The 20,552-nt window shown below is 41.2% G+C and overlaps 1 protein-coding gene across 1 annotated transcript in view; it reads right to left on the bottom strand.

Annotated features, from left to right (window-relative positions):
* si:dkeyp-14d3.1 (transmembrane protein 132C) overlaps positions 1 to 20,552 on the bottom strand; it is a 120,039-nt gene that overhangs the window by 75,311 nt on the left and 24,176 nt on the right. Inside the window, exon 2 of the mRNA XM_047590935.1 lies at positions 19,587 to 20,475. Coding sequence (XP_047446891.1) covers positions 19,587 to 20,475 — 889 coding nt within the window. The remainder of the gene's footprint in view (positions 1 to 19,586; positions 20,476 to 20,552) is intronic.

The raw sequence follows: 20,552 nt of genomic DNA, 5'->3' as shown, positions 1-20,552 counted from the left end.
CACACTAATGACCAAAATGGGTTCAATATCAATCAATGTGTAGTGAAGACTACGAACCAGCACTTAATAAATATACACTTTTTCAGTGGGGAAGTGTGTGTGTGTGTGCCCTAAAGCATACGTCCTTCCTTCAACTATTTGAAGAATCCATATTTTTTGCCAGAGTTTCTGTTTCCAGTTACTGTTGCCTGGCTTCCTAGGTTTTTCCTTTTAACGATGGTCACAGGTTCTCAATAGGGTTGAGGTCAGTGGATAATGTGGCCACAGCATGATATTTTTCTTCTTTTATTGCTATAGTAACCAAGGAGTCAGTGATGTATTGTGAAGCATGAGATGGTGCCTTGCCTCGTGAACATTATTTTATCCCAGAAGCCTTCTGCCTTTTGTAAGAAATTGTGATAGCAGCTGAATATATCTTATTGCTATGACACCCCGCTGTCTCAGTTCATGCTATTTCATCACTTTGCCACCTCATGGCTGACATTGCAGTCAGGGTGGAATAAGGTGGTCATTCACCCTACGCCCCAAATTCAATATGTACTAAGGAAAGACAGCAAAAGAAACAAACTCTGAGAATGCAGCACTCATTTCTTTGAGTTTCGGATAGAGGGCATTGAAATGAAGCTTTACGCACAGCTGAAGGACCCTGCATCAAGAGGTTCTTGAGACACCGCACACAAGCAGCTACCTGTTTTTAACAACTTTAATGTTTTTTAGTGATTTGGCAGATATGTTCTTTAATAAGACTCTATCCAATAAAATTTGTCTCTAGACAAATCCTGTCTCTAGAGTATATTAGACATTTAATCAAATAGAAACAGACATGCAAGATATTTAAGTTATAATGACATGAATATATAATGCTGTATAAAAAATAAACAGTGACCACAGTCTTATGAACTGAGGGACAAACAACCTCCTGAACCTGCCTGTGGAGCAGGACAGAGACAGTAGCCTCTCACCGAACAAGATTCTCTGTCTGACTATGGTGTCAGAGTGGACATTACTCATGATGGACCGGAGTTTGTTCAAGGTCCTTGCCTCTACCACAGCTGACCTTATGTATCACTTTGTCCAGCCATGAGATGTCCTTCTTCTTAGTGCTGCCTCCCCAGCACATCACAGCCTAGAAGAGGGCACTGGCAACGAACATCTAGTAAAATATTTTCCAGCAGTTATTAAACTTGGTCTCCTAAGAAAATACAGATGGCTTTGAACTTTTTTGTACACTGAATCTATGTTAGCTGTACTGATCAGAAGATGCTTCGCTCCACACCAAATTGTTCACCAGATTTGTGTATTCCTGCTCCTGTCCAGGGCAGGGGGGAACACTGACACCTGTGGTGCTCCAGTACTGCTGACGATAATTCTGGATGTGCAGTTCCCCAACCTGACACACTGAGGTGTACCAGTGAGACAGTTCACTATCAAGGAAATGAGTTGTGAGTCCATCTCTGTTAGCTAGGATGTGCTGGAAAAGTCAAAAAACTTGTAGCATTCCCTGGTCAAGTGTGAGGTTGAGGCTGGTGTCCTCCCCCACCACCTTCTCCTGGTACGCAAACTGCAATTGGTTGATACAATGACAGACCTGGGGCCTGATATGATAGAGCAGCAGCCTGTCCATGGTCTTCATGATGCTGGATGTCAGGGTCAATAGTCATTCAACTCCCTCGGGCGTGACTTCTTGGGGCCCAAGGCTTGGGTTAAATACATGTTGAAGGGGCTCCCCCAGCTCAGAAACACAGGCCCAGAGTAATCGTGGTGACACTCTGTCTCGGCCAGCTGTGTTTCTTGGATGGAGCCTCCTTAGTTGTCCACTCACCTGAGCCGAAGTGACGGTGTTGGTTGTGTGAGTGGTGGCTACAAGCCACTTGTCTGCAGCAGTGACTGTGGAAGCTGGGGGCGATGGTGAGGGACTATTAAGTCTGGCGTTTCTGGGAGTAGGCGGGGGGAGCAGCTAGCCTGGCCCAAGCAGAAAGTCATTTTTTGAGGAATATAAATGATTGTCTTAGCTCTTGCAGGACATTACATTACCTTACATCAGCTTTTTTATCAATGGAAAATATTATCCCTTCCCATATTGCATGAGAACTAGACGCCAGGGCATAACAACTTCTTTAAGTAGTTTTCCTTTTAATTAAGTTCAACTTTTTTCAGTTTTTATTAAAAGATGAGAAATAAAACAAATATTTTGTTAAAGATGAACTAAAAAACTAAATGTTCATGTTACTCTAATCCTAAACATCCTGCTGACGTGTAATTGAGTGATATAATTGAACAATAAAATGAGTTATTACCACGTGCCATGCGAGGCACAGACAGTATTGACTGCTCAATGTCCAGTGAAATTAAACTTCCCACCATTTTAAACTCTAGTTACTATCCATCAAAACTTTTAATTGCATTTCCATATCAGCTCATTCTGATCTGTGTTGGTAATAACTTCCTGTTTTGTTGACACATATACACTACCATTTGGACACACTTTATCACTGAATTGAATGAGACAGTGTGTCCAAACTTTTGACTGTAGTGTACACAGTAAGCATCCATTTTGGAGGGTGCCACTTCACTGCTACTGTTACTCAGTGTAAGGAGTATAGGGAAATATTCCTGGTAGAGAGGTGATCAAAACATCCAAAATTTATTCTCTCTGCCCTCAAGGTGACATCTGTTTAAAAAGAACTCCAATCTCAGCTGATATAAAAGTACTTTCAAAAGCAATTTCACTGCCTTTTGTTGTGTGTGTGTGTGTGTGTGTGTGTGTGTGTGTGTGTGTGTGTGTGTGTGTGTGTGTGTGTGTGTGAGGGTGGGTTGGTGTATTTATGCCATGTGTGTGCGTGTAAGAACCTCCCCTGGTGTCCTCTAACACAAAGAGAAAGCCGAGCCAGTGATTATGAGAAAAGGTTTCCCACAAAGCCTCCTCAGTGTAGGAGAAGCAGCCGAACCTTCACCTTGATTTATGAGTATCATCTTTTATAAAGGCAACGGTACAAAATGCTCCAATTTTCATGTAAGTTACAATAATAAGCTTGATGATCACGTGGTGGCCTTTTTCTGCCGGTCATTTCAGCCTCTTTCACTCCTTTAGGTGACGCAGGACAATACAACCAGCGAACTGATATTTTGGTAAATCAAAGTCGCACAGAAGATGTACCTTGAAGGCCGTCCGAGTGCGCTAATTGCCAACTTACTCATGCTAGAGTTCGAGCGCAGCCTGTGGCATCATCCTTACTCAAACAGACAGCCTCCTCTCTGATTCAATCTGCGAATGAGAGCGGCTGCTAAACACTGACTGACTGCAGTATGCCATGTAGTAGTCACATCCCTGCACCCGTCCTCAGCCAGCTGGTGTCCCCCCCTCCCATCCCATCCCTTCTGCCTGCTCCCTTGCCCCTACACCCTTCCCACCGATGTGGGACAGCTATCTCCCAGTATCAGCTGGAAATGTGATGGATGACAGGTGGAGGGAGGGAGAACAGGGTTCCTCAGAGCCGCCCGTCAGACTCGCTCCCTCTACCCATTAGTCTTCCATTTAGCTCAGTGCTGGGCCAGCCACCCTGATCACACACACACGCATAGAGACACACACAGAGACTGGAATTTTCTGGTCAATGATGAATCCTTAGCCCTCCTGCTGCAGGATGGGCCCAGCCTCCTTTCACAGGAGAGAAAGAGGCCACCGTGGTTCATCTCTCTCAGTCTTTAGCCATTCAGCGACTCTGCTTTTCTTTCTTTGCTGTCAGATAATGCCTAATCCTACAGGAGAAGCTGACATATTTTCAGCGTCTGCCTACGGTCGATCCACACCACAGAGGACGCGGCTGCTTTATGTGGGAAGGGCACATGCTGCAGAGTGCACTGTAAAGAACCTGACCTGCAGTGGAACTAAATTTTGAATTTTCTGACGGATTCAGGGTGTTGTTTTCATCTGTGGACTTGTTAAAGAGATTCTGCTATGCATCTGCACAGCTCACCACATATCTCCTGGACCTGCAGCCGGATGGGTAAACCATAGGTGCATTGATTAGGCCTGGAAGATCAAGTAGGAAGTGACAGGCAGAAAAGATCACAGAGGGTCTGCTGAGAATTGATCGATGGTACCGATCAGCCTCCACTGCTGCCCTAACAAGGCCCAGACCTCTGACATCTGCCCCGGGAAAACTCATGTTAAACACACAAACACTGACATCGAAGGCACCAAATGAACAAGTAAAGGTTGCGACCTTTGGAAATGCCAGACAGTTGAATAACATAACCAAATTTAGAAGTGCATGTAAAATGCCAGAGTTCTGAGTGGTCAAATGCCGGAGTGTTGGTGTGAGAATGAGACAAGATGTAAATATAAATATGAGCAAACGGCAGCACCAGGCGAGTGAAACGCACGAAGAATTACTTTTAATTTATAGTCACTGAGCATCTTAGCAAGACATGCTTTTCAATCAAAGTGAGGCACAGCATTGCCATCAAATCAGTCTCTGAAACAAGAAGCCCAAGCACCGTACAGTAAGTTCAGGCCAAATATTACATTATCTCACTGAAACTTCCTGGCATAAGATTTAATCTTTAAGTCGTTTCACGTTGTATCTCCATATTCCTCTTACGAGAACAGGATCTCCTCCAGTTAATAACAGTTTCTTCCTAAGGTTATTACAGGAAAAATGAGGATGAAATGTAAAGAATGGAGCTTGCGTTTTGATAATGCAGAGCACGGCTCCATTTCCATCCAGAGACTGGCAGAGCTCAGATGGTTTATTAAAACTGTATACGAGACAACAGACATTGATATATCTTACATACAATATATATGCACACACACCCATTGCTGTGCTTTCCCAAACTAATGAATTCCATTATATTACACACTTCAATCCAGAAATGTAGCAGCAAAGTAACATGTTGGGGTCACAGAAGCAGATTCTTTTTTCTTTTGTTGGTTTGATTGTTTGTGTTTTTATTCTTTTAATTTGTTTTCTCGCAACGCTGTGTAAGGCTGAAGAGTTTCAGCAGGTATAGAGTTTTACCTGCTGAATCCACAACATGTGAGCCCGGTAAGAAATAAAAGTGTCATCTGTTCCTCGAGTGGTCTCATTTCCTGAGTTGGGAAGTTGTTTTTCCAGCCTTTGTGTGTTGATGTGCTTTTAGGTTGACATGGATACTACAAGATAGGAGAGGAAAGATGAACGTGCAGCTTGCAGGTGACAAAATGTTTGCCAAGTTTATGTCAGTGTTACTTACATCCGCCATCCTTCTGCATATATGACAGATATAACAACTCAGCAACTTATGTATGTGCCAAACTGAATGTGAATTTTCCCGGCAACTTTGCAGTTACTCTATACAAAAATAAAAAATCCCAGACAGTTAGTCAGCACTCTTGAAATCTGTTGTCTGTAACACTGCACCAGTGTAATTTATTTCATAGTTTATATAAATAAATATAGTGGCTCAAAAGCCCAAACCAATTTATTAAAAGTCTGCGAACTCTTAGAACAAACACCCAAAACGACCGCTTGGTACAACAAAGAACACCTGTCGGCCTTCTGACCTCCAAACAGTGAGACAGCAGCATTAGCATTTTACAATACAATACACTGAGTTTTACCTGATTCTACATTGGTGGTCAGTGCCTGGGAGTTGCATTGTGTCCTCCTCTTGACAAAAAGATTTGCTTATGGTTATTATGACATTTAGTAAAAGAAGTGGACAGAACGCAAATCTGAGACTCAGGACTAAGCAGCAGACAGCAATGTGCCCAAGACGCTCTTATTTTACTTAAGAATTCTTTTTTTTGTTGTGAAGGATAGTGGAATAATGTAAACATTGTCCTAATTTACTTGCTCTTCTTTGCCCTAAAAGACCTGGAAAATCTGGAGTTGTCAATATTTATAGGTTGTTAGGCTACTATCTTACTGAGTTTGACACCCCTGCTATATATGCTAATACTTAGTGAGAAAATTTAGCGTGAACATTTCAAAGTCCTGACTATTTCTGTGGTTACTGAAGCCTGGGTAAGTCAAGTGTGCCCCCGAGAAATAGATGGTCAGCAATCAAGCTGTGAGCATAAACAGTTTGTCATCTTAATCACTGAGGCGGCCTGTGCGAACACTCTTCGTTGCTTGATGACATTAATTCTCAAGTCACTGTTGTTCTCCAGCGGTGCTGCTGCTGATTTGAAGAGGGAAAGTTGGGTTGTAGATTTTCCTTATCATGCAAGTGCTGTGGCTCTACCAGCAGCAGTTCTTTCATGTTTTAAAAGAGTCAGCGTGAAGGCCTGTATTTGTAATCCAAAAAGACATTTTCATAAAAGGTGATTTGACAGAGGCAAACACAACGGAATATGCGGACACTGGGATATGTAAACACATTCCAACAGAGACGAGGGCATTTTAGTGGTTTGTACCGAGTAACTGAATCTCTACTTTAACACATAGAGCACTGTGTTAAAACAATGAAAATATAACCAATAAAAACTGCTTGGTGAACAAACCATAAACACGATCAAGAACAATGGTGTCTGTGTTTTAAATCAGTTCCACTCCTCTACACCTGTCTGTACATTACATACTCATTGCATTCATTTTTAAAGGGGGAATCTGAATCATTTTTAAGCGTGGTATAATAGATGCAGGGCTCTAGGGGTGGAAGTTTTGGCCTGCCAGATAGTGAGCCAGGTAGCCCAAACTGAAACATTTGCTTTTCACTCTGGACAAATTGCTGTGACATTTTACATAGACATCCATGGTCTCTGCATGATAAAGTTTCATGACCTTTTGTGTTCCCTTAATTTTTCTCTTTAGAGCCACTATGAGGTTGAAACATTTGCTTTAAGTGAAATATCTCTTCAATTATTTGATGCATTGCCTTGAAAATTGGTGCCTCCATTCATGTCCACTTAGGGATGTTGTAAATCCCCTGTCACTGTGCTATCCATTGTTAATTCCAGTCAGACGATCCTTCAGACACCTGGGGTGCACCTTTAGGTCCTACAACTAATAGTTACACAGAGATCACTGCTCTGTTTACAGAGAATGTGTTCATGAAGAAATTAAATAATTAAAGTGGATATTTGCCAACTGTTATGTGAGATAAGCATTGTGGGAAGCCCACATTATGTTACATTAAGTGGCTACAGGTTTAAGTCACTTTCCTTCCAATGTTAAGGAAATGCCAGTAAATGGATGACATTCATCCCTCTCAGTCGTACTTTATGTTTAGTTTCATCTTGTACATGTTATGCAATAAACTACTAAATGTTCATCATGGCAAGCATAAAATCTGATGTACATCAGCATGTTAGCACTGTCACCATGAACATGTTAACATGCTAATTTAGTAGAAAGTACCTTGCAAAGGCCACTCACATAGCAGTTTCCTTTTACCAACTGTAGTCAGCAATACGCAAACTTCCAAAGTCACAGAGCAACAATGCAAGCACGCACAATGTTGAAATTCCTGTTCTAACAGCAAAGCATTGAGCTATGGACTGATTCAAAAGTGTCAACACTGATTCTGGAAATGAAAAGTAGTACTCTCCTGAGTCCTAGTGCAACAACATCAGATACTTTTTTTTTTTTTTTTTTGTGCTGATCAGTGGTCTGGGAAGAATACCTCTGAGGACAAAGAGCCATTTCACATCTGGTAAACAAATGAGATGGTGGCTATGGAAACATGAAGAAAAAAAATAAATAAACATGTCGCTTACGAGAATATGTTGTTCATTTTTTATTACAGGATCTTATGCAAAGGGTTTCCAATATCCTAATTAACATATGAATATGAGTGCAGTGTGACTGTAGGACGTATACTGAAAGTGATATAAGTTTCCTGTCATGGGGGGTTTGTGCAGTCACAACAGGATTGGTACTGCCAATGCACAGCAACTATAGGAAGAAAGGGGTAAATCTGCCTACTGGATGGAGGTATAATGGCGCTCTGCCTGAAACCATTGATTTGATGTGTATCTGAGGAGGCGAGGCTGCGCTGGGAGACTGTGATGACAGGGGGTTGTGATCACAGGGGACTGTATTTCTGTCTGTAGAAAGCTGAGCTGTTGCTAGGTACGCATCTGACAGAGCTGATCTCTGAATGCAGACAGATATACACTCATTGACATACATGGTGGAAAGGAACAGAGTAAATCCTGTATTTGAAGTGGTTATCAGGCGTTTGCACATAGGTCATCAGAATCAGGACAGATATTGGACAGATATGTAAAGTGTCAGTTTGTCAGTGAAACGTATGAGCTAAAAAATAAAAAATAAAAAATCCAACCTGAACATGAAAGGGTACAAGAGGCACATCCACAATTCTGCACTGCTGTTGCCAGAGCTGGATGAAATGAGGCGAGTTATGCAAACTTGAACAATAAAATGTAACTGAACGTAACTGTGCAATAGGCAGTCAAAATATCTAGTAAGGTTAAAGCGGACAGAATAAATGTAAAATATCTTTCTTTGCCATTTGACTGGACTTTTTTTTTTTTTTTTTTTTTTTTTTAAATCAATAGAAAAATGCAGCAGACACTGATTGCATTGGTCCCAGTGGAGTATGTGTCCTTGGGCTTTTTATCCATTGTAGACCATTATGCCTTCTGAAAGGCTAAGTCTAATTCAGATACCAGGACAGCCATGTTAATGAAATTTTTTTTGTTTTTTAAGCTAACTGATGCCAATAGTGCAGCTCTTTAAGTATTTGCATTGTTTGTGACATTTGGATTCCTGCACTGTTCTTTTAGTATGGAAATTATCTGAATGTATAAATTACATTCAGATACGCAACTTGGTCAGTTGAAGCTCTAAGGGTAAAGCATGTGTTATAATAAAAAGAAAAGAGATTTCTGTCTCAGTGCTTAAGGAATAGAGACAGAACCTGGGCATCTGCATTGAGTTCAAGAGAAACCTGGAAACAGAAACAACCTGGTGATGTGTCCGAAAGGAACCAGATCCACCTGTACCACAAAGAACTCACTAATTAAAATTATACCTAGGTCTAAGATATACATTAAAAAATTAATGAATATACAGTGACTGGCCAAGAGACAGTGCTGCACACAATCAGCCTTAAACACAAACTGTTGTTTTCTAAACAGACAGGAAATAGTGTGCTAATTAGTGAACTTAAGAAAGGTAGGTACATTTTCTTATCTCTCAGCAGAGCTGAGCTAGCTGTTTCTTTTGTGCTAAGCTAAACTAACTGGCAGCTGATTTAGTGCACGGACATGAAATTCACGTAGACCTTCTTAACTATCTTGTGGCCAAAAAGTAAAAAAAGTTTTTTTTCTGGGTTTCTCTCAAGATAATTGATAATGCGGGTTATTTGTGGTTTTATGCCTTCCACGTTTACATATAACCGTCATGATACATTTGTCCATATGTGTGGGAGAATTGTGTTATTTTTATTTGGGCCTCTTCTTATCTGCGTGTCTGGAGAACAATGGAGTAAGAAAGCCTCTGAGAATTCCCTGACGTTTATAACTGCGCACTACTTTACAACTCATTTACATCCCATAACTTCAAGAATGCAGTTATCTGAGATAATTAGCCACTGTCAGCTAACAAGTGGCTACAAGTGTCAGGGAAGATACAATACAACCAGCTACTGTGCCAATTACAGAGTTTTAAGGGGGCATTTAAGTCCATGAAAATGAATAAGGAAACCATTCAACTTAATCTTGTTGTGTTCCCTCCAAGAAACAGCATTAAATCATATCTTTATACTTCCTGCCTGCAAACACGCTGAACATCATTTACCGTTTAATGAACAATACAATCAAACACAGCCATAGAGTTCATGTTTGAGTATAAACTCTTTGATATATTGTATTTCCTAAGGCACCATGAGTGTGATAAATGAAAGTACTTTTAGCACAATGTTTAAAAAAGAAAGAATCTATTTAGCCTCTCTTCTTTATATCTTCCGAATGAGTTATATAATGCATATCACTGGGTGAGAGCATAAAACGAATCTCCACTATGATTAATTTGCATTTCAATAATAATAAATGGTCTTCCATTTGAAAACTATTATTATAAGCCTGGAAGAATCCATAAAGCACTGACCCTACATTAAACATGAAACTACATCGGGGTGTAGCTGAGAGACTATAATTAATTATAAGGATAACGCTTTGATCGTGTTTATGCTTAGAAGAGAATAAAAATCTGTGAGGGCAAAAGAAAGTTTAAGTAAAAGACTAGGGATTGAATAAACTAACCCATTAATTAGCACAGCTATAACAAGATATTATTATTGTAATGTAATTCAGTTATTCTACAAAGAAATAATTACCGCTGCATGTATAATGTAGACAGCGGAAAGCGTTTTGCGATTTCCGAAGCCCCGTGCTTGTCGATATATATTCATCAGTAGACGGAGCATAGCCTCTGTTACGCTTCCAGCAGGATATTTTACTGTCAACAGAATGACTGTTACAAATGTGGCTAGTGGATCGGTTGCATACATATCTTAATTTTAACACTGGACGTTTTAACCATGTGCACAGACTCTTTGTTCTGTTTATTCGGTTTGTTTGCTGTGCCTTAGGATGAATGTAAGTACATCTCAAGAACCTCCCCGTTTTACTCCATGTGCTCTCATAAAGCTGTGTGGGAATGCTAGGGGCCACATGTAGGAGTTACCTGTACCATCATGTACCACTCTGACTGCTCTATTACAGCACTGGAACCTGTCCGTGTAGCCATCTGAAGGTCGTTGTGTTTGCTAACAGGTTCACACTCAGCTGCCGGAAAGGCCACACAGTCTGACCTCATAAAAATGTAACAAATGTAATGGCAGAAATTTTAATCAGCTGTGACTCCATACTACATAAAAACAAAGTAGCCCTTCAAAATTAACAGGGGATATGCTGGGCTGGCCCTGTGATAGATGGGCGATGTGTCCAGGGTGTACCCCGCCTCGCACCACATGACAGCTGGGATAGGCTCCATCCTTTCCACAACCCTCAAAAGGACAAGCAGTTACAAAAAAAATGAATGACTGAATGAATTAATGTGCTGGGTTTGGGTTTCCCGTATATATATACTGTATATATATATATATTTCTTTTTCTTCATCCCATGCCATTGACACTGTTAGCCACTTTAACAGGAAAGAAGACAGTTTGTTTTGGAAGGGCTCAAGTAATCTGAGGCAGGTTGCCAAATCACACTGAAACCTCTCACGGTGTGAATATAAACAAACTACAGAGAAATTATTCATATCCACCATGAGACACCTGACAAGATTAATTGAATGCACGTCTGAAGATGCTCTCTCCGACGTGTTTGCTCTAAATCATCTATATCTGGTCCCCGGTCCCCCCGCGGTCCCACCCCCTCCATGCTCCTTGCTTCCACTTTCAAATGGAGAAGCTGTTTTAGGAAAATGGTTTATGGCTTCAATGCCTGCCAATAAATGACAAGGCATTTTCTTGTTCTTTCATCACATACCCTCCCCTACAGACGCAGCACACACGCTGCTGATTCAGTGCCTGCTTATAGCTAGTGACGATGGCTTTTCAAATGAGATTGCACTGTAATGGAGCAGATATGAGTTTGCGACCGCTAACTTGATCTGTGTGTTGTGGTCTTTTGTGACGAGAAGGCGGGTCTTCCACTCGGCTTAAGGCGGCATTTATGTTCTCGTCTGGTTTTTCTACCTGAGCTACTTTTCCTTCTATGAAGGATTAGTTTCATTGGGATGTTAAGCTCAAGCCGTCAGTGGTCTGATGCTACAAGTGTAGAGCTGGATCAACATGATTAGTGGTGACTGAACTTGTCTCCCTGTCACTTCTCCGGAGTGTGCTGCAGGCATGGTCAGTTTGTAAATACATACACAAAGAAGAATATGAGAGCAAATATTCCTGACACTGAACTATGAACATGTGAGAAACGTCGGATACTGGCCAGTAGATGAAGTTTATTTAGGGAGGCTTTTATGTGGCTTAAGCTTTTTACGCCTTAATGGCAAAAAAAATGTGTCATATACTATGTAGTGTTAATTTAGTATTAGATAATGTAATGCAAGAGAAATATGTTTTTTTTTTCTTCTAGTAAATGACTTTCACCATATTTTAATGCATATGAGGTCCCATGGGATGATAACCTATCTGAGACAATGATTTGAACCCTTTTCAATTATCTTGTTCCGTCTATCCCACCGCTGCTAATTTAAAGCCGCTGCTTCTTGCATACATTAGTCACTGTTGTCCATCAGCACACATAATGAAGCATAATGGCAGATAATTTGTTCAATGATGCACTGCCTTTTAAAGACGCTGCAAATTGACTCCATCATAGCCACTCGTACAGTACGCACGCTGCGAACCCAGAACGGGGCGCACAAATGTCAGCAAAGAAGTGCAAACACTCACACAAAAACATTCCCAAATGCTCCCGTACGCACGCAGACACAAAATGTGCGCGCGCCATTACTGCAAAGGGCCGTCGGTTTTATTAAAATCGGTCTGCAAACAAATGTTTGCTCGAATGTTCTCCGTGGGAGGCACACTATTAAACAAACTGCGTGCAGACGATCAGCAGCGTTTATCTGGCTGGTATGACATGACGGCTGAGACGTGCAAACAAATCATGTGTGCTCAGTCAAGTGTGCACACCTGCAGCTGTCACACATCTGCATAATACGACACAGGCACACACAAAGAAGAAGTGTGATAGGGCAGCTTCCATGTCGCACCCAGACAAAATCTGGCTGATGGTACAACAGTTACCTCATCAACATCAAATTTGGTGTCACTGCGCTGATTTTTGTTCCTGTCTCTGCAATTTCATTCAATTTTGTCATCGGAGGAAGACGGAAGAGTTTTTATAGACTCTTGTAAAATCAAAATATAAGTTGAAGTACTCCTCAACATAATGAAGCTGCTGATTGCCTAAAACACCAAACCACAGGTATCTATTAAAAGTAAAGTGCTTTTGAAATCAAATATGCGTTACAATAATGCATTTTCCCCTGCCTAATACACACGTCAATAAATTGCATTGGTCATTACGTACAAAAAGCATGACACAACTGTGGCTGATGTGTTCACAATGTCTGTGTAAAAAAAAAAACTTAGTTAACATATATATAGCTAACACAGCTAACGTATGAAAGTGGGGTACTCCTTCCTTAGTTCCTTTATCCTCTGCCTGTTTTAGTTATTAATAGCACAACACATGCCTCCAACACGGTTTTATTTTGAGATCCATACAAAATGTGCTATGTTTCTTTCAGAATAAAAGAGGGCTGCTCAGATATTACACTTCAAAGTCCCACAAGTGTTGAGGAAGTACTACTGCATTATGTGAAAAGGGAGGGAGCTGTAAAAAGAAAAAAAGAAAAAAAAAGAAAATCTGAATTGCCTGAAGTAAGTTCCTCAAGTCACTAGAGTCAGTGTCGGCTGAGGTTGAAAACCGCAAGTTTGAAAACGGTGAAAAAAATCAGGGTAGGAAGAAGAGCTGAGGCTGTTTTTGTTGCTACTGGCATGTCACCAAACCAGCGCTGGTCAAGATCCTGTCATGAAGTCTTCAATAGCACTGCACTGAAGGCTGCTTGAAAAGAGGAGAGGAGTCCAGCCTATCACCGGTGTCGTGTGTGCGCTCATTTGATCCTTGACTACAGCAGGAAGTGAACTTTTCTCTGCTCAAGTAATCTACATACACAAGGAAGTGAGAAATACAGCACGCTGGGGAGAAGCTCTGTTCTCATGAAATGTTTTACTTAAATTGACTAATCTATTAGCCGACAGCCGGGGAAGACATCGCACATGTAATGGCCCTCACTATACAGTGACTCATGCTGTATGGTGGCAATTCAGCCAAGACAGAACATAGAGCAATTTCCTTTTGTGCTCTACTAGTTTTTTTCTTTCTTTCTTTACACCACTAGAAACAGCTGGAGGAAAATATTCCTTAAAATCGTTTCCTTCATTGCATTTGATTTGCATTTGTAGCATATAAAACTGAGGGTTGATAATGAATTATCAATGGCACATAAGAATCCAAATTGCTTGCGCAGTGATAACAAAAAAAACATATTATGATAATGACTTCAGCTTATACATTATCTGCAGATTAAATTTAATGGTCTTCGGGTCTTTAGTGCCTTGTCAACGTCTTTTCCTTCATTTGACTGCCCTGCAACTGGGAAAAATCTGCTTGTTTGCAAAGATGTCTTTAAGACGGTACAAAGAGTAACTCCTGCTCACGATAAAACAGCAGATGTGAAAACTGTTTCTCATCCAGCACAACAAAGCAGGGGAATATCAAAGCAGGAATACAGGAAAAGCATATGCAACAATCAAAGAGCACACGTTGCCTAATCCAGCTTTGTTCACAATCCTTTATTCCTTGACCGTGCCCTTTGATATCCTTATAATACCACGGTGTTGTATTTCACAATTAAACAAATGCAGCATAACTGGTTAATGTTCACAAGTTATAAAATACATAAGATAATCAAAATTAATAAAATTACTGCAGGACAAATAAATCTATCAAAATTGTAATGCAATATCTTGATGTGAATAACTGTTTGATGGTGCAATGGTACAGCAATATCACTTTTAACAGCATTTTTCATTTTTCCCTTTTTATGTTCTCTTTTTATGAATTGATGATAGCACACAACTTTTACAAAAACTGTTTAGTTCTGGGACGGCACAGTGGTGTGGTGGTTAGCACTCACACAGGCATTACATATCATATTAATAACTGTGTGTATTGTCACAGTATTAGACTCCTTCACAATTTGTAAACAGCGTGACATATTTTGAGGGGCTGGGCTTAGCTGGAGGCAAAACACCTCACACACTATAGCTCGTAATCGCTGGTTAGCATATTTTGACGGACGGTTTTTGGCAAGAATTGACGAGGAAGATGCATATTTTACAGAATATACTAATACACTCACTCCCTGAGACTGTGTTTGTTTAAAAAGTTGACTGATGGGATTGCATTCACCGAGCCCTACACTCCCACTCTTTGGATGCACAATTTGACCAAAGGAGGACACAGAGGGGACGAAGTCTGGTCTGTCTTTATCAAGTGAAGCCTCTCCTACAAAAATATTAACAGAAGTAAACAGAATCACTGAGGAGGGTAATGTAGCAAATGGAACTTCTGCTCGGACACCCCTGAAACACACAACTAATGTTGAATTAGCTAGCAGTTAGCATTAGCTGTAACATATAACAAGAATCCCCCAAGTGATGATTAACTTAACATAATTTAAGTCACAATTAAGTCTAACCCAAAACGTTATCCAGACTGAAACCAATGATACAATTGGTACATATTAGTACCAATACATATTAGTCTTACCTGGAAGTGTCTGGTATGTGATAAAACTTCAAATTATTGTTATTGATTTTTCGATTTTGCCACTGAAGAATACAGCAGTGACAGTGTTCGCCTCAAGCTTCCCTCAGTTTTACCTCCAGCTAACGTCATGACATCACAGTAATATAGGCAATGAAGGAGTCTATACAGGAGGTCTATGATTTTATGGGCTATATTATGATGTAGATTATTATTATATTATGATGGAGAGTTCATGGTGAAAGAAATAGAACCTCATATGGCTTTCGCAAATTTCTTCACTATCATTGATCGTCAGGGACATATGGCCCCCTAAAATGGGTTTTCAATAAGTTGAGGAATCATAACTCAAGAAAACAAGATGGTGACTTTTAGCAATCAGAGAAAAATGGGAAATAGTCCGTATCATTAAATGAAATTAAAATTTCCTTGTGAGCATTTGATGAAACTTGACTACTCCAAATCACACTATCAGTGGGTTATTTTTAAACATGAGTGTCCACTCAACTCTGCTCTTCTAAAAGAAGAGCAGGATGATGGATTTGAAAATCGTCAACACTACAGTCTTTTTATAAAATGTCATTTTTCTCCAGTGGACGACAGCTTATCAAAGGAGCAGGAGGCAGGACATAGAAATATGCTTGTGCGTCAAGATGACTCACGATTTTGAGTAAAAGTAGCAACTATTTAATCTCTACCTCGAAATCTTTCTGCATTTGAGCAAAGCAAACTACAATAAATGTAAGACTAACTTTCCGGGCACTGAGTGACAGCCTATTAACACAGAGGAGGTCAAATCAATTCAGAACCCGTCAAATTAAAAGTAGCATGTCAACACAGAAATACGGCAGTAACCCATACCCTGCTGAGAATCCACAATGCAATAAATTGGCCAGATGATTGGCTATTAAAAATATGTGAAATTAGCTTTCATTGCGTAACATCTATCACAGCATGAGCCTTTCAGCATAATGGATGAGACGAAGGTGAAAAGAGAATTGGAGAAGAGGAAATAATTACTGAAGGGCTCGTGGTCATTTTAACTTTCTCTTAAATGTAGTCCCTTTCACCCATGTGTATGGAGACAATAAGGCTCAATATCAGACATGTTGTTTACCCATATTCACACAGAAGAGACTGAAGTAGTGAGTACGAAGGAACAGTTTGTGGATTTTGCCATTAAAAGTCCAGGATCTGATAAATCAAATTGAAAACCAAAGTAGCAGAAGGTCTGTTTGACCGATTTCATGGGATCATAAGCTCATCCTGGATTCATGGAAACAGCCAACAATGGCTAACACAGACGTGTGTAGTACACAGATGATAATGATGTTGTGAATATAGAGATCAAAGTCTTCGCGCTCTGGTGATTAAGCGTCCCAACAAATGCATGTATGAGCACAGCCTTATCACCTAGGACCACACAGAGGCCTTTCCATATCTGTCGCTCTCAGATGGCCAACCTGTGCCTGCCATGCACCACGCTGCCAAATAAAAACACCACAGGCATTGCCTCTGTGGCCAGCCTGGTCCGTTCATTTGACTGATGAAAGGAATCATTTATTTCTCAGCGTGGAAAAGGAAAAAGTTTTCATTGCCTTATCACTTTGGGGCAACTAGTCTGTAATTAAATGAAGCACAGGGAGGATGAGTCTGGAGAATTTGTCGTTAAAACTTCACAGCTGTTGTTAACTTGTTTACCTTGGCTCCGATTTAAAGCCCGGAGCATCTGGGAAAATTGCTTTTATTAGTAAACAACTGGAAAAAGAAAATAAGCGCGATACAGCTCGATATATAAATTCTACTGTGTTTCACTTTAAAATTGCTTGTGCTTTTCACCTTTGCAGGGAACGCTTCTGTCGGCGCACAACTTGTTTTTGCCTTTTAACACAAGTTGATAAATTGCCTTGACCCCCCTCGTTTGTGCATCTTTGAAGCTTTATAAATGTTCGCCTTCAGTCATTACACTAATGGACGTGCATTTTAATTAATGACATCCTCATTTGCATCTCACGTTAATTATCTAAATCACTTTGTCTGGTCTGTTCACTGTAATTAGTTTGTATCAATGGCGTAACTGAATCAAGCCACTTCTGTGAAGTCCTGAAAAAAATGCCTGACTACCCGGCTGAATCTATAATGTTGACAGTAGAAAGATAAAAAACACAATAACCCTGTCAACTATTTACTTTAATGTCGAGTCTAAGGTTTATAATCTAATACAGAAAACACTACGTGAATGGCCAATCAAATTTGAGATATCTTTCTTCTCCTTTTTTTTTTTAACTGACATAAAAAGCCAATGCCAGGCATCATTCTTCTCAAAATATTCCTTCATTCATTAAACCATTCCTACATTCCTCGCAAGTGTAAGTCTGCATGGAAACAATATGGCTTCTTTTAGGAGGTTGCTTTAGTTTAAATGAGCAAACTCGTGATCTTTGTTTGCCCAAAAAAGGAGGGACGGAACAACAACAGATCTTATTGATATTCAGTGAATCTCTGGGGCTCCGTTTCACAAACTGCTGTACTTCCAGGAACAAGTGATGTCCTTCGTTCTCGAAACTACAAGCTATTTCAACTGCTTTGATTTCTACATTTCTCCACGCCTGGAAATACAAATACAAACTATACTTGCAGTAGCGAAAAATGGCCTCTTTCAATACGAGTCCAGAGGAGGTTCTGAAAAATTATGCTTTTCACAGTGACTGACTCAGATAGACAGCCAGGGTTTAATGCTTTGAAGCTGAGAGAGCACCAGGCAACCCAACTGAGACTGCAGAGCTGCACTGGCCTCGCAAGAGGACAGTGCAGAAACGGAGCGGCGGAGAGCAGACGTCGACGGGTGGTGCATTTGTTCAAACTGCCGCACGAATCCAGAGACAGAATCGTTCTGAAGCCAAGAATTTTGTTGGACGCTGCTGCTGCTGCTGGTGCTGACACCGGCCACAGCAAAGGTTGTGTGTGTGTCTGTACCACACAACGCACAAATGTTTTGCTCACCGCTTGGACAAATGTGTGCTGAAGACCCTCTTTAAGATTTCAAAGAAGAATTGGAAAAGGCTGCTAAGACTAGGGGTACATGAGGGGTTGATAACCAGCATAACCCTATGTATGGGCCACAAATTCATTACAGGCTTACCACAGGTTTTCTTAAGATGTCTGCACCATTTATCTGGATTCTTGTTTCCAAGATGTGTTGACAGTACAGTTGCTTATCCTGTGTTTTAGTCATGAACATCAGGTTAGAAGCTCTTCGGTCACAGAGCCAGCCAGCACACCAGCTTTGAGACAGGTTTGCTCACATGAAATGATGAATTCTGGTACAAATATAAAGTGTAATAGTGTCTCATGGCACAGAGAAGTTGTTTTCATTTGCTACAACTACCATAAACACCGAATGGGTGTCCACCTGACTTTGTCCAGTTGTGACACAATCCACCTACCAGCCCCTCTAAAGGTCATTAAATCACATGGCATGTGTTGCTCGCTGAATCCGTACAAACACCAAAACATGAAGACAACAACAATGTGACTGTTTCTTGGCTGAGGCCCTTAGCCTGGAGTCTCTCTGGTCTCCATCCAAGAAATAGTCCAGTAAATAAAACCTCTATAAAATTGTCGTCTTCACTTTATATTTCTGAGATGGTCACTTGAATGAAAAATAATTCATGAACTAATCTGCTTAAGTGTTGATGGTGATTTTTGTTACTTGTTTTGTGCTCTTACACAGCACTCACAGACCTCGGGTGTGCCTTGTATGGCAGTAAAGTCAACTAGCTCTCCCCTTACTCTCTCACTCTCTGAATACAACCAATCACACAGAAAAGCTGCTGCCATTAGCTTACTTAGCTTCCACTAATGTTGTCAGTCAACTACAGAATCGATAATAATTTGATCAACTCAGCAGCAGAGCAATTACTGCTCACATTGGTTAAGAGGTACCGCTGTGATCAAAGATATTTTAATCTGTTTTTTTATGTTTCAAAATGAAACCAAACTGTTACCAAACACAACATAGATGATCTTGAGGAGAAGGAGGAGAATGAACAGCGTAACCCAGGCAGGGGCAGAGAAGCAGCCAAAATGTTCCTGCTGTTTTGTGTTTCAGGTTGTTTCTGTTTTTTTTTTTCTTTTTCATCTTTTGTGAGGATACAGCCCATATATGTTAGAATGACAGAAGAATATGCATGAGTCACACCGGCTGGCAGAAAAAGACTGCAGTTAGACACTTCAGTGAGGAGCAGAAAAGAAATGCATTCTTACCTGAGAGTAAACATCCCCACAGGAGAGTAGGGCGCCACGGTGATAAAAGCAGAGACGGTTTCCCTCTGTCTCATGGGTGTGGCTGGCGCCATGACCATGAAGTTATTATCCAGCCTGTATTCAGTGAGAGGGGGCTCAGTGGGGTTCTGGTAGAGCCTCACGCCGCCAATCCTCCTCAGTGGTGTTGAAGTATAGGAACCAAACAGCCCTTCCTGACTTGAGCGGATGAAGGTGTCCTTCCTGGACTCCTCCGAGTGGCACTCTCCTGCTTCTGTTGACTGCAGCATGTAGTAGAGCTCCACTGGGGTGCCCTCGGACACTTCGAGGTTCCTCTGGCGTCCTGGCACTACGCTTGGCGGGCTGAACCAGCTGGCCAGTGGCTCCAACTCGGCCACACACAGCCCCAGCCCCCCCTTTAACTGGCAAGTGCCACGCACCTCCTGGGTTTCGTGGAAAGCAAACATGTGCACACATGGCAGCTTGTCAATGGCGCTGTAGTCATCCCAGTCCCTGCCTGCGACATAAAACAGCACCTGGACTTTGGGCTTGGCCAGGTGGATTCGGGTATTCATGATGAAGGTCTGCACCTTCCAGTTGAAGGTAAAAACAGACGAGGCTGGAAAGGTCCCCGGGTTCTGTAGAAGCTCCAGAGGAACAGGCTGCTCCACAGAGAGAGGCCCGTAGCTAGCATTCACAGAGGGCAAACTTCTAGCCTGGTAGATGAAGAAAGGCTCCGTCCTTGACATCAGGCTAGAGTTCCTCATGAAGTCCTGGTTGGCTTCCTTCAGGAAAAACGCCAAGTCCGCACTAAGCAGCTGATAGTTGACAGGCAGGTACGTGGGGATGGAGGAAAATCTCTGCAATCCCTCTAAGACTCGACAGTCGGCTACTAAAAAACAAGAAGAAAGCAAAGTTAGTACGGGCTCTAACCTACTTTGCCAAAAACTCAACTCTCACATGCAAATT

This window comes from Mugil cephalus, chromosome 8 (genome assembly GCF_022458985.1).
Source record: "Mugil cephalus isolate CIBA_MC_2020 chromosome 8, CIBA_Mcephalus_1.1, whole genome shotgun sequence".
Classification (NCBI taxonomy): Eukaryota; Metazoa; Chordata; class Actinopteri; order Mugiliformes; family Mugilidae; genus Mugil; species Mugil cephalus.
Note: the sequence above shows the minus strand (reverse complement) of the source record. Positions and strands in the feature narration are given on the sequence as shown.